Here is a 13,405-nt window from a genome sequence, read left to right on the forward strand (position 1 = left end):
GTTATGGAGTATGCACACTTGCAAAACAGGTCTCTGTACATCTGCATTTCTAATATGTCCCCAGACTGTAATGGGAGCGATGCACTGTCAGTGCTCCTGATCACTACTGACTAGGGATGAGTACCGGTGTCCGGTTCTGACATAAACGGTAGTAACTAGACCGAAAAGCAGTGCACATTTCAGTGCTTTATTTCGGTGCTTTTTTTTCCTGAGATGTGATACACTTTGAATTCTAGCCAATCATTTTACGTTTCCGAGGATAGTAGGCGGGTCCAGGTACGTACGTTCTTTTAGAGCAGAGCTACAGATTAAAAATGCCCAAGGCGAAGCGGTCAAAGTCTGGCTGTACTTCACAGCAAAAGATGCAAACTCAGCAGCCTGCAACAAGTGCTTTAAGCTGATACTGTGACACTGTCAAAGGAGGTAACACCTCGAATCTGATGAAACACCTGGTGACGCCTGGTGTTTTTTTTAAAAGCCAAGAAATACACCGTATTTGATAGCTTGCTGCAAGACCTCACACCGAGCACATCTACTGCGGGTGTGGTGCCTGTTATCGGACCCGGAGTTAGCAACATCCCCCAAAAACCCGAAGAGGACAGTCCTGGCCCGCAGCCCTGCCAGTGTAGCAGAAATGATGATGATGATGATGGCAGCAGCAGCCGTTCTTCTCTGTCCGAGTAGCTTAATGTTGTTCGTGTGTAATTTACGTTGAGTAGGCTAACCACGTTATTAAATTAATGCATGTAAGGTGAACTAGCAAACACCGTCATAGCTACATGCGGCTGTCTTCTTGTTTGATGGCAGATACTCCCTTCACCCTGGCCAAAAAGGCTAAAATGGCCAAAGAAAAAGTGGAAAACAGTTAAACATGAGAGGTTTTTGGACAAAGTTTGTGTTTTTTCCATTGTTTAAGCACTGCTTCCAGCCAAGAGTGATACCATATATGCCCCATAGCTGCAGAAAAGGCTAACATTGTTATCTTTTTACAAAAAAAACAGCTGAACGTGAGAGGTTTCTGGACAAAGTTTGTGTTCTCCATTCTTTAAACATTGGTTTGAGCACCGTTTAAGCACCGGCACCGTTTCAAAAGTACCGGTTTGGCACTGGTATCAGATAAAACCTAAACGATACCCATCCCTACTACTGATTCTTTCATCTCTATCCCCAGACGACATCAGACACTACTATGGTGAGGGCCAGGCTCTCTACTTTGGCTTCCTGGAGTACTTCACCTTTGCACTGGTGCCTATGGCCCTCATTGGGGTGCCTTACTATCTGTTTGACTGGGAGGACTATGACAAATATGTAGGCTTTGCTGTCTTCAACTTGATCTGGTGCACTGTTATCTTGGAGGTAAGGAGACATGAAACAGTATGCGGTATGATATCGTTCTACCTATTGATCTATTAATCTGTGATGGCTGCAGAATAGTTTGGTGTGTGGAGGCACAAAGCTCACCATCCTAAAAATATGATACACATAGAAATTGGGCAGTGATGAGTAAATATGCTCCAAAGCCTGCAGGTGGATGCTGGGGTGGTGGAGGGGTTAAAACAGGAGCGGTAGAAGTGAATCTTCAGCTCTTTGATGTAAAGGGATTGAATCTTTTCAAGCACTTCAGACGTTTAACTGTGATGTGTGGTTTAACTTTTCATTCTTTTTTACACTAAACAAGAGAGAAAATTGACCCTTTAATTGTAAAGGAAAATATTACCCTCTGCTGCTTGCAATGTGGTCTTAACTCCAAAAGTGTTTGTTAAAATCGTAACAGAATTTTAAAATGCTTCAGCTGACTTGCTGAACCTTTGTGCCCACCAGTTATGGAAGCGACGCAGTGCCTCACTAGCCTACTACTGGGGCACGCTGTGCAGAAAAAAGGCCTTTGAAGAACCTCGGCCTGGATTTCACGGCGTGCTTGGTCACAACCCTGTGACGGGACGTGCAGAGCCTATCTACCCCACCTCCAAGAGGCACCTGCGTGTCTACCTTGTGTCTCTGCCCTTCGTCCTGCTTTGCCTCTACCTGTCCCTCTACGTCATGATGATCTACTTCCAGATGGAGGGGTGGGCTCTGTCCATCTATGATGAGAACCCCACATTCTGGACACACATTCTGCTATTCATCCCTAGTATCATCTATGCTGTGGTCATAGAGGCGATGAACCTCATCTACAGATATGCTGCCGAGTTCCTCACTGAATGGGGTAAGTCCACTTTTTCATTATTGTGCATTCACACCAAACCATGTTTCTTGCATTAATACAAGCTCTGGTTAGAGGGCTTGATTGTTGATGATATTACAAGTAGGGATGCACCGATACCGATACTGGTATCGGGTATCGGGGCCGATACTGTAAAATGTGTGTGTACTCATACTCGTAAAAGTTAACCGATACCATGAACCGATACCAACTTAATCAGAGGGTGGCTTGTCATTTCTGTTGTAGTTTTTTAGATTGGCCACTAGGGGGACATCCCGCACTAAACAGGCACAGGGTTAGACGAGTCAGACTTGCAGCTAGGCTAAACAAAATGTCAGCAGTGTGGACCAGAACAGCCAACTTTAACTCAGGTTTTGGAAAAGCGAAGAAAAATGTCAAGAGAAAATCCACAGGCAGTTAAAATAACAGAGGCTCTGACTCATTTTATTGCTCTGGATGACCAGCCAATGCCGGTTGTGAAAAACATAGGATTGCACCGTCTTCTCAGCATACTCGAGCTGCGATATGAAATATAATAAATAAACAGAAGTGTTTATTTATTATTCTGAAAGCTCGAGACAGTGCCAATAGTTCAGTGATATTTTGTTAAATTACAATGTGAAGACTCTGCAATAATTTAACAGAAGTGCTTATTTTTCACTTGAAATTTTTTTGTGGTCATTTTTATTAAGATTTTATTTTTTATCAGCAGAGAATAAAATAAAACCTGTCTTCCAATTCATTGTATTTGTGTGTGTGGTAGAAGTATCGGTTTTTGTACTCTGTATCGGCAAGTACTCAGATCCAAGTATTGGTATCAGTATCGGTTTGAAAAAATTGGTATCGTTGCATCCCTAATTACAAGAGAATCCACAGCTGATGAGTTTTCACAATGCAGCACAATGCTATCTTAGGTATTATCATGCAGATGAATGAAAAAACAGTTATGTGTTTAAGAGCACAGCTCATGAGATCACGGTGAAAACTATCCGCACTGTTCATATTACTGAAATTAGAACGATTTCATTTGAGTGTAATAAAAACTTTATTAAGGAAATATATGTTTTCAAAGTTGATGAATGTAAATGAATTGACCAGAACAAAAGCAAACAGCACCTTCAAACTATGAAACCAATTCAAACATCAAAATTAAAAATGGACTGCTGTTCAGACTTTTCATGCTTTGATGTCCATCAGGTCTGATTACTTTCAGGACAGGGTCCAAAGTTAACATCGTTATCTGTTCTCTTTGTTCTTCAGCCATTTCACTTTGAACCCCACAGTGCAGGCTCTGAAATTCTTGACACAGAAGCCACAATATGTTCAAGACACCAAAAGCTAAAGTGTTGTAAGACGTTTTGTTGCCGGTCATCCAATTCAATTCAATTCAATTTTATTTATATAGCGCCAAATCACAACAAAAGTCGCCTCAATGCGCTTCATAGATACAGAGAAAAACCCAACAATCATATGACCCCCTATGAGCAAGCACTTTGGCGACAGTGGGAAGGAAAAACTCCCTTTTAACAGGAAGAAACCTCCGGCAGAACCAGGCTCAGGGAGGGGCGGCCATCTGCTGCGACCGGTTGGGGTGAGAGAAGGAAGACAGGATAAAAGACATGCTGTGGAAGAGAGACAGAGATTAATAACAGATATGATTCAATACAGAGAGGTCTATTAACACATAGTGAGTGAGAAAGGTGACTGGAAAGGAAAAACTCAATGCATCATGGGAATCCCCGGCAGCCTACATCTATTGCAGCATAACTAAGGGAGGATTCAGGGTCACCTGGTCCAGCCCTAACTATATTCTTTAGCAAATCCTAACAATCCAGGTCCAGGTCATCTCTGAGGTCACTGAGCCAATTTAGAATTAGATAGCTTGGTAACCGATACACTTTTGTTCCTCCTCCGCGCAGCAACTGTCACCATATTGAGCACAAAAATAAGATGTGCTTTTTTTCCCCCCAGCGTTCAACCTCAGCGCAATTGGCAGTAAAATGCATGTTGCATTAATAAATCAGTTTGTGTACCTGATTTAATTAAATAAATGAAAAGCTAATGATGAATGAACGATAAAAGTACAGACTTTAATTGTGTATTTCAAATGGTTTAGCAAAGAAACTGCATTAAATCTTTTGGAATGATAACTAGTTTATATGTAGTTATGACAAGTAAGGGAGATCAAAAGGTTTAGAGTTTCATCCATTGTATCATTCAATCACTGTTCACAGAAACTTTTCATTTGTGACAGCAACACAATACAGTACAGCTCTCAGTAAATGGAAGTGAAGCCATCAATAGGATAAACCAACCAAACACATATTGTAAGATAAAACCCTACAATGTTAGAGAGAACCTCAGCAATCATGTGATCCCCTGTGAGCACAAACTTAGATTGTTGATGATGTCGTAGTACGAGGTATGATGGGCCCTGATTCTTCAGGAGAATTCAACATCCTCACAGAATTTGGAGATAAATAATAACACAAACACACCATGAAAGTAACTTAGATGCTTCTTAAGGCAAATAAAAGGAATGTTTTTAAAGGGCTGACCCCAGGAAAAGTCAGGCTTTGGTCAGGTCCTGGAGTTCCAGATTTTTGGCAGTCATCGACTGGTTTTCATCCAGTGAGCTTCTGCTGTGAACATTGCGATGAGTTATTGCTGACATGTTTTCCGTGTGTTTAGAAAATCACAGGCTGGAGTCTTCATATCAAAATCACCTGGTGCTCAAAGTCTTGGTGGTGAGTGACATGAGTTATCCACAGTTTTCTGCCAACTGTACCCTTTATTGATGAGAGTGCAGCCTTTCTTATCACCACCTCACTTCTCATAACTGCCCTAACTCTTGTTTTCTTTAGTTCAACTTCTTCAACTGTTTCGCGTCGCTCTTCTACATTGCCTTTGTCGTGCAGGACATGGAGCTTCTCAGACAGGTAGGTCTGCCTCCTTCGTTCCTTCTTTGATTCTACTTCCCATCGTTCTGCTCCTCTAGTTTTTACCTCCCTCTACCCTGGTTTCTGTTGATATTTCTTTGTGTCTGCGCTCTTTCCAGAGTTTGGCGACCTTGTTGATCACCAGTCAGATCTTGAATCAGTTCATGGAGGCCTTCCTGCCCTACTGGCTGCAGAGGAGACGCAACAAAAAGATGATTCGCAAAGTCCAGAAGAGAAGAATGTACGAGGAGAAAGAGCTTCCGCTGGTAGAGCAGGTCCGGCTCGAGGCTGACATGAGCACGTACTTGGTCAGTACATGTGATCTTTAATCAGAAATCAAATGACGTCTTCTGCGACGTTCTTTAATTTGTGTCTGTGTGTCTGTCTGGCTCTCATTGCTGCTCAGGGGACATTTGATGACTACCTGGAGCTCTTCCTGCTGTTTGGTTATGTCAGTCTGTTCTCCTGTGTCTTTCCTCTGGCTGCTGTCCTTGTGGTGTTAAACAACATCACCGAGGTTTACTCTGACGCCTTCAAGATGTGTCGAGTGTTCAAACGACCCTTCGCCGACCCAGCTGCAAACATTGGAGTCTGGCAGGTATTTTTATTTAGTTTTGAATGCAGTTGCTGATGTTTATGAGAAAAGAATGATTTTTGGTAGTTTTTTATTTAACAAATATTGATGTACAACCTTAAACTACTAAAGGACACAGATATCCTCCACATCCTTACTGCTATATTGGACGTCCTTCAGAAATGATATTGGGCTACTCTGAACATTAAGGCTACGTCCACACGTACCCGGGTATTTTTGACGCAGATTTTTCTATGCGTTTGCACCTTTCGTCCACACGTAAACGGTGTTTTCGGTCACTGAAAATGGAGATTTTTAAAAACTCTGTTTTTGCGTTTACGTGTGGACGAGAAAAACGGAGAAAACGCAGAAAAAGCAGCGTCAAAGGTGTGCGCCTTTTTTGACGTCACACTGTGCGCCACATTATTGTTTCGGTGAAATGAATTTCTACAATACTGTTACTGTTAATTGTACTCTCTGCAGTGTTTAAATGCTGACATATACACACACAGCTACTGTCCCTCCACACATACGACTCGGTTCTGCTTCTATGCCCCATCTTTGTTTACTATTTCCCACCGAGGCTTCTAGACTTCTGATTGGCCAACATTTCTACACGGTTAGGAATATATCGCCACCTGCTGCTTTGGCATGTTCCTAGCAGCGTTTTCCTTCATTTCTGCCTTTACGTGTGGACGGGATTATTTTTTAAAACGAAAACGGAAAATCTCAGTTTTCAAAAATACCCGTGTACGTGTGGACGTAGCCTAAAGCTTTGACAAGTCATTGTAATTTTTAACATGCTGTCTTAATCTAAACAGAGCTACTCCGTTAAAAATGACATCACTGACTCTGTGCTGTGCCCAGCATCCAGGTATGGTTTCCATTCGTGGAAACGAATAACTGTCGCTGTCTTTCTACCTCTGTGTGCAGCTCGCCTTTGAAGCCATGAGCGTGATAGCTGTTGTGACCAACTGTGCACTGATTGGCATGTCTCCACAAGTCAGATCCTATTTCCCCGAGTCAGAGACACAGCTCATACTGTGTACAGTGGCTGCTGAGGTAATTTACGTACACACACACACACACGTAATGTGTGACCTCAGACTGGTAAACAAAGGTCAGATTTATGTAGTATTTTGGAGCAACTTTGTGATGTTATGAAACAAAGCTTGACTAGTCTTATATAAGAAATTTCAAAAGTGACACAACTGATAAGGAGAATGAATGAAAAGATGGGTTTTTATTCAGCATGGGCCATAGATCCTCAAATACATCCGTTCTTTAGGGAAGTTTTAAAGAACAATTCCGATGTTATTCCTTAACCCGTTTACCTTTTCAGCTGGCAACAATCCATGCATCTCCACTAATTAAAGTTAAAACTAAATGATTCATCACTGTGCAGAGCTACTCATCTGCAACTTTGCTGTTTGTTTTGGCAGAAAGTAAATGGTATATTTATGATAGCAGAAATAACACAGCAGCAGAAAAGACTCCATTGATGATGGCACAAGCATCTCACAGAGCACGGGCCGCTGTGTATGTTTTGCCAGGAGTGGAACAAACACATCTAAATGGATTGCTAGGAAGCAATTTGTTATACCTCCTTTGTGATATAATGTAGTATATAATACGAGTATAATACGCCTGTTTTGAAAAAACTGTATTCTCCATTCTGATAGGTTATAATTATATGTAGTTAGATATGCTGATAACTGTGCAGTCATTCTTTTTGCATGGTTATAGAGGCAATTTTACCATTCACTTTCATTTAAGGATCAGTGAATTTACCAAGGAAGACAACACAGAAATTGGACTTGTAGCATTATTCCTGTATTTTTTATTTTCTATAGATCTCATAATCATTTTTTGGATACAGTAATGTTTAATAGCATTAACACCGCCCTGTTTTGTAGTTGTGCCAGATGCAGATTTTTGTTCACTAGATGGAGCCACAGCCCAAAGCAGATCCACAGCAAGGGCAGAGTGTGTGTGTGTCTGCACATAAATGAAATTTGCACTGTGCATATTCAGCCTATAATTGTTTGAGCTTGTGTGTGTGTGTGTGTGTGTTAATTTGAGCATTCACGCTGCGGATTCCTCTTCTCCTCATTTAACCTCTATTAACATAACGTCAGCCCGCTCCCCTTTTCTATGTGCCCTGTTCAAACAGTGCAGCCTAACACACCTCCTGCCTCCGGAGGGGGAGGCTCAAAATAACAGCACAAACAGGTGAGGATGTAGTGAATGGGAGGTGCTGCAGTATGGAGATTTTTTTTAAGGACATTCATAAAGAAAACAGTTGTACGTTTGTGCTGCTTTAACGACCTCCTCAGGGACGATTGTTTTAACTGTCTGGTTGCTGCCTGAGATTGTAAATGCTCTTTAAAGTACTGTAGCTCACTGTACAACATCTCTCTGCTGATGCCAAGGCAGAAACTGGGTCACATCGATCGTCTGCATGTTTGATTGAACGTGTGGTTGGCACACACAGCTGAAAACTCTGCAGTTCACAGAGAAGTTGTTCTTTGTGGGTGATATTTCTCCTGCAGCAGCTGCCAGGGTAAGCCTGGGTTTGTTTAAACCTTTTTTTTTGCTGGGAGTTCTCTATTAGTGTGAGATGGATTGAATCGTATTAGCCTTGCTTTGTCTCATGGGCTGCAGAATCTGCCTCCTAGATGTGTCTTTTGTCCAAAGAGTCACCATTTGGAAAAGATGATTGGTCAGAGTTGATGCATCTGCTACGGTCTGCTGTTGAAATTGAAAGTGAGAGAAATTGGATGGTATGTGTCTCTTCCACAGTGTATGGTGATAAATAGGAAATCCAAATAGAATCAAGTGAATTGAATCATCAAACCCCCCTGGAGCCCTTTGTGAGGGAGCTGTGGTGTTAACAGATTCTGCTTTGAGAACCATGGGTCTGATGACAACGTGCTACATTATACATGATCTGATGACACAGCTCACTGATTTTTTTTGTTGTTAACTTTACTTACTGACGGGGTGTAACAGCTCTGTGTTTGGATTAATTTCCAAGTGCAGATGTTACTGATGAGAATAGGTCGTTTTGCAGGTAACTGCTCATGCACCATCAATGGCATGCAGAGACTTTTACAGATGGGTAAGAAGAGTGGGTGAACCAACTGCATTCCAGTTCCTCATCATCTCTGACAACAGTGTGGCAGTACACATACACAAATGGCCAAAACAAGAGTGAGCATCTTAAAAAGCTGAATATTGTGAAGTTTGTCAAAGAGGTCAACTTTCATGCTCATTGAAGGTAAAGTAAATGGGTCAATGGTCTGTACTGGTCTGGGGTGCTGTATCACCTACAGTGACAGACGTCATGAGGAAATATGAAAATTGCCTAATCCCCTGCAAACTAGCACTTGTCAACAGAGGGGAGGAAAAACTCCCTTTTAACAGGAAGAAGCCCCCATCAGAGCCATGCTCAGGGAGGCTGAACATGCCATTTGCCCTTTCCACAGTTCAGGGATGAGGGTAAAAGAAGAGCATAGAGAGAATGCTAGAGAAGGGTTTCGTGGGAAATCCCACCTTTCAAGTATTCAGAGAAATATCTCTCAAGTGCCACCTGCTGTGCCTCTGGCTGAATTGCAGACAATTTAATTGAAATTAATAGCAAGTGGAATGACTGTCCTACATCGACTCCTGCTACTCTCCTCTCAGTTCCAGCCTTTGTCAGCATGACATAAACGCTCCCAGAAAAAATGACAGAGATTTAACAGCTGATAGTCAAGCTAGCTTCCAGAGACAATTACCAAGTGCAGCCAGAGGGGGGCAGTAAATTTCAGGATGGATGTAATCGGGCAATATGAGATCTGTTTTGGTCCGAAATGCTGGTCTGAGCTGTACGGACAGATTGTTTTCACTTTAGTATCATTTTAGTTGATGTTTGTTTTTATATTTGCTTGTATAAGACACGCTATTTTCTTGTTGGGAAGCCAAAATCGGAAGATTTTCACCATCGCTGTCTTTAGTTAAACACTTGTCTTTCACAATGCCAGTGAGCATACCATGGTTAATCCTCCATTTCTGACTGTAATGGGGGCCATAATCTACTAAATGAATATCACGTTGCATGCGGTGTGACTTGAAACTAGCAACAGAAGCCATGAACTCATCAGGCCAGCAAGGATCATTTTACCATAAACTTCCAAACAGCTGATCTTCTGTTTGCCAACAGAGGAGTCACGCAGGTTTAGTAGAATGCAGGTTTAAGACACCTCCACACTGGCTTCTTTGACTTTTAAGAGCTGAATGTTACATCCATCTATTCAGTCTATACACTGAGGTTAAGACATGAACCATGTAGTGCTGATCCAGTTGAGTTAAAGAATGTAATGATAATCGAATGAACAGATGATGTCCTTTAATAGGACTGAAGATATTTTAAGCTTTTAATCAACCAGGTGTGTTTTTCCGCAATTTGTTTGTTATTACTTATTACTGTCAACTTCTCTGATATTCCCTCCAGCTTCAATTTGTAACACAGTGGCAGCTTTTTTTCATCACTTTTAATAATAACAATAATAATAATAATAATGTATACTTTATTGATCCCCGTGGGGAAATTCCTCTCTGCATTTAACCCATTCACTCAGTGAAGCAGAGTGAATATGACCTTTTGTTTGGTGCGTGCGTGCGTGCATTACATGAGCCCTTACTCTAGACTTTTTCTGATTAAAGACTCCAGGGACTCCAGTAAGTCACACTCACAGCATGCTGCCTCTAATCCATCCTAACCTCCTTCCAACTGTCTTTTGGGCTGAGTAGAAATGAACATGACTTTTTATAGCAGACGACTGCGCTTTGGGCCTCGGGGTCATGTTCTCTGCTTGATTTGCACTCTGCCTCACTCACCTGAATCATGAGAGGAGGTGTGATGCTGCTTTTGCAAACACAGAGGGAAACCAGGTTAGCTCACAGCTTGGTGTTCAGCTTCCACTCTCGCTTTGCAGTGGTTGTATATGAGCAATCCATCCTGCCGCGACACACTGCATCAGTCAGGTGTGTCGTGCATTTCCTTGCTTTTCTCTTTAGTGCACACTGCAGACCTGTGATGGAAGGCTTGGATCAAAGTAGAGATAAAATGAGTGAATGTGGAAGCAAAAGGAGGAGAAACAGGAAGGAAGGGACTGAGAGCAGAACTGCCAGGGCTGATGAGAGAGACAAGGACAACGATTGACTGAGGAAAGGAAACCTGTGTGTGTGTGTGTGTGCGTGTGCGTGTTGGTGCGTGTGTGTGTGTGTGAGAGAGAGAGATCCAAGCACGGTCTTGCCTGCTACCACCACATTTCCTAGAATTGAGCAAACAGGCTATTAACGAGATGGCACAACAAGAACAGTGAGAGCCAGCTTGTGTAATGTTAAGTGTGTGAAAGAAGAGCTGCACATGAATACACATACATGTGGTTTATTGATTCAGCAGCCAGTATATTGCTTTTAGAGAAACACTTTCTAATTAAAGCTGCTAACAGGTCTGTGAGTGCATACATTGTTAAATACAGCTAACTCCAGGCGGAGCAGAGCCTCTAACCCACTATCTTAGTGCAGACAGATCACAGATGGGTTTTTTTCCTTCGAAGCATTTCTCATTGCTCTTCTTAAGTCGGTCGTCATCTCTTTAATAAGAGAAGGCTGATTCAGAGAGCTGAGGGTTCAAATCAAAACCCTCAGCTCCTCTTATCTCTGTTATGGGGGTGGGTTGGGAGCAGGCGCGAGGGCTTCGCCGCGCCGCTTTCCAGCAGCAGTGCTATGATACCTGGGTAATTGCTGTATAGGGTTTACACACATCAGTGAGCAGTAACTAGGCAACTGGCCAGCCTGCCGCTGAAAGAGACAGAGACTTTCTTTCAGAGTCACGGGTCTGTCTGTTATAATCGACTCATTTCGCTGAAGAAACAGAGCAGGGACTCTGAAGTGTGTCTGCTTACAAGGGACCTGAAAGGACGGGAGACAAGATCACAGCCTAATGGCATGGAACAGGAAAGGGTTCACAGTTATTGGTTATTTGAGCTGGTGTGCAGCACACAGGTGTTTTCAATTTGACAAAACTTTTAACACAAAATATCTCAGCATGATGGAAAACTAATAATTAGTTATCATGGTTTGTGTGTAGCCTGTATTGTGTATTTACACGACTTCTAAGACTGACTTGAACCATAAATGCAGTATTTGAATTGAGAATATTACTGCATAGGACACAGATAAATGTCCTAAGGCCCTAAGTGATGTTTACAGCTTGAGACAGTCTATAGTGCAAACAACAATACATTTAGTTAAAGCTGGAAGAAGCAATAGTAGTCAGTATGTGTTATCAGAGGTTTACATCCACTCATGCCCACTCATCATGGGCATGAATGTCACAGTAATTTTGGGCTTCTTGGAGCTGATTGTACTACATACATGATGATTGCACATGCCCATAATGAGTGTATGTAACCTGCTGGCCATAATTGTTTATAAAAGCATCCGTAGGGGTTATTATGCATTTAATTTAATTTGTAAGGCTTATATTCACTCTAAATACACAAACTTTTATGAAGTCCAGCAATCGTTCTCCTTTAAAATTTGGTTTGTCTGTCTTAAAGGCTGTTAGACGATCTGGGACCATCATAAATGGGACCGAGTTGAGCAACAAGACTGAACGAACAGTTACATTATAGCCTATAGAGCAGAGTGGAACAGCAGTGTCATGGTAATATAACAATGCTTTTCTGTGCTGCCAAAGTCTACCAGTTCAAAGTAAAGTACGTTATTATAATACAGAACATGCTAACTGCTCACAAAGCTGATTACGAGTCAGTACAGTTATTATTAACTTTGTAATCTAAAAGAAGCCAAAGACCTGACATTAACATAGCTCTGTGTGGTGATTAAGGTGCCTGCTCGGGACAATTTTTTATGTGTGTCTGTCAAATGGTCTTTTTCAGCAGCCCACCACACAGTAATCTCATTACACTGTTTTTAAAGACAATAAGATGATCTTATCTGCTGGCAACCACAGAGCAGCAGCAGGCCAGGATCCACCCATAAACTAGTCTAGCCTCCCACTCTGTATTTGAGCTTTGTTTACACTGGAGGAGCTTTGAACTGATGTGCAAAGCATCTTCTAAACCTATATTATGTAATTAAATGACCCCACTCTACAGGTGTCAGTTTTGTATTGCAATGCATTGTTTTGTTTTGTTTGTGATGGCACTGAATGCAACATCGTGCTATTATTTCCTTGGACGTTACGTTATCATGGTTAGCTAATAGAATTTCTTTGAGCAATTAGAGAAGGATGCCTCCTGCTTCCATAATCATTATCTAGAACCAGTATTTTTATAATCCCACTGGTGTGTTTGTCCCTGAGTGCCACCTTTATTAGTATGCATAGATATTTGACCCATCATCAGGATGACTCAAGTTAATCACGACTCTCATCGTGTAATTCCCTCAGTAGTCACTGGAGACCGCATCACAGCTAAGAGGAGACGTGGATTTGGCCTTAAAGTTATTGGCTGACAAGAAACTCATGACTCAAAATGAATACTAATGAGTGTATCTGCTAGATGTGCAAGCTACTGCATGCAAATATGTTGATCACGACATAACTTAATCGTTTAATGTAGACCTCATGTTGTGTTAACAGCTCATTGTGCTGCCACCTGGTCAATAAAATCG

General features: G+C 41.8%; 1 protein-coding gene across 3 annotated transcripts in view; it reads left to right on the top strand.

Moving 5' to 3' along the window:
* The window catches only part of ano10a (anoctamin 10a), a 40,279-nt gene that overhangs the window by 8,690 nt on the left and 18,184 nt on the right, over window positions 1-13,405 (top strand). For all 3 annotated transcript variants that reach the window (XM_087847917.1, XM_087847919.1, XM_087847918.1), the window contains exons 7-13: window positions 1,172-1,356; window positions 1,822-2,206; window positions 4,895-4,950; window positions 5,068-5,142; window positions 5,262-5,450; window positions 5,549-5,740; window positions 6,650-6,778. In XM_087847917.1, the coding sequence (XP_087704043.1) occupies window positions 1,172-1,356; window positions 1,822-2,206; window positions 4,895-4,950; window positions 5,068-5,142; window positions 5,262-5,450; window positions 5,549-5,740; window positions 6,650-6,778 (1,211 nt within the window). The remainder of the gene's footprint in view (window positions 1-1,171; window positions 1,357-1,821; window positions 2,207-4,894; window positions 4,951-5,067; window positions 5,143-5,261; window positions 5,451-5,548; window positions 5,741-6,649; window positions 6,779-13,405) is intronic.

This window comes from Neolamprologus brichardi, chromosome 11, assembly GCF_056152115.1.
Source record: "Neolamprologus brichardi isolate AB-2024 chromosome 11, ASM5615211v1, whole genome shotgun sequence".
Taxonomy (NCBI): domain Eukaryota; kingdom Metazoa; phylum Chordata; class Actinopteri; order Cichliformes; family Cichlidae; genus Neolamprologus; species Neolamprologus brichardi.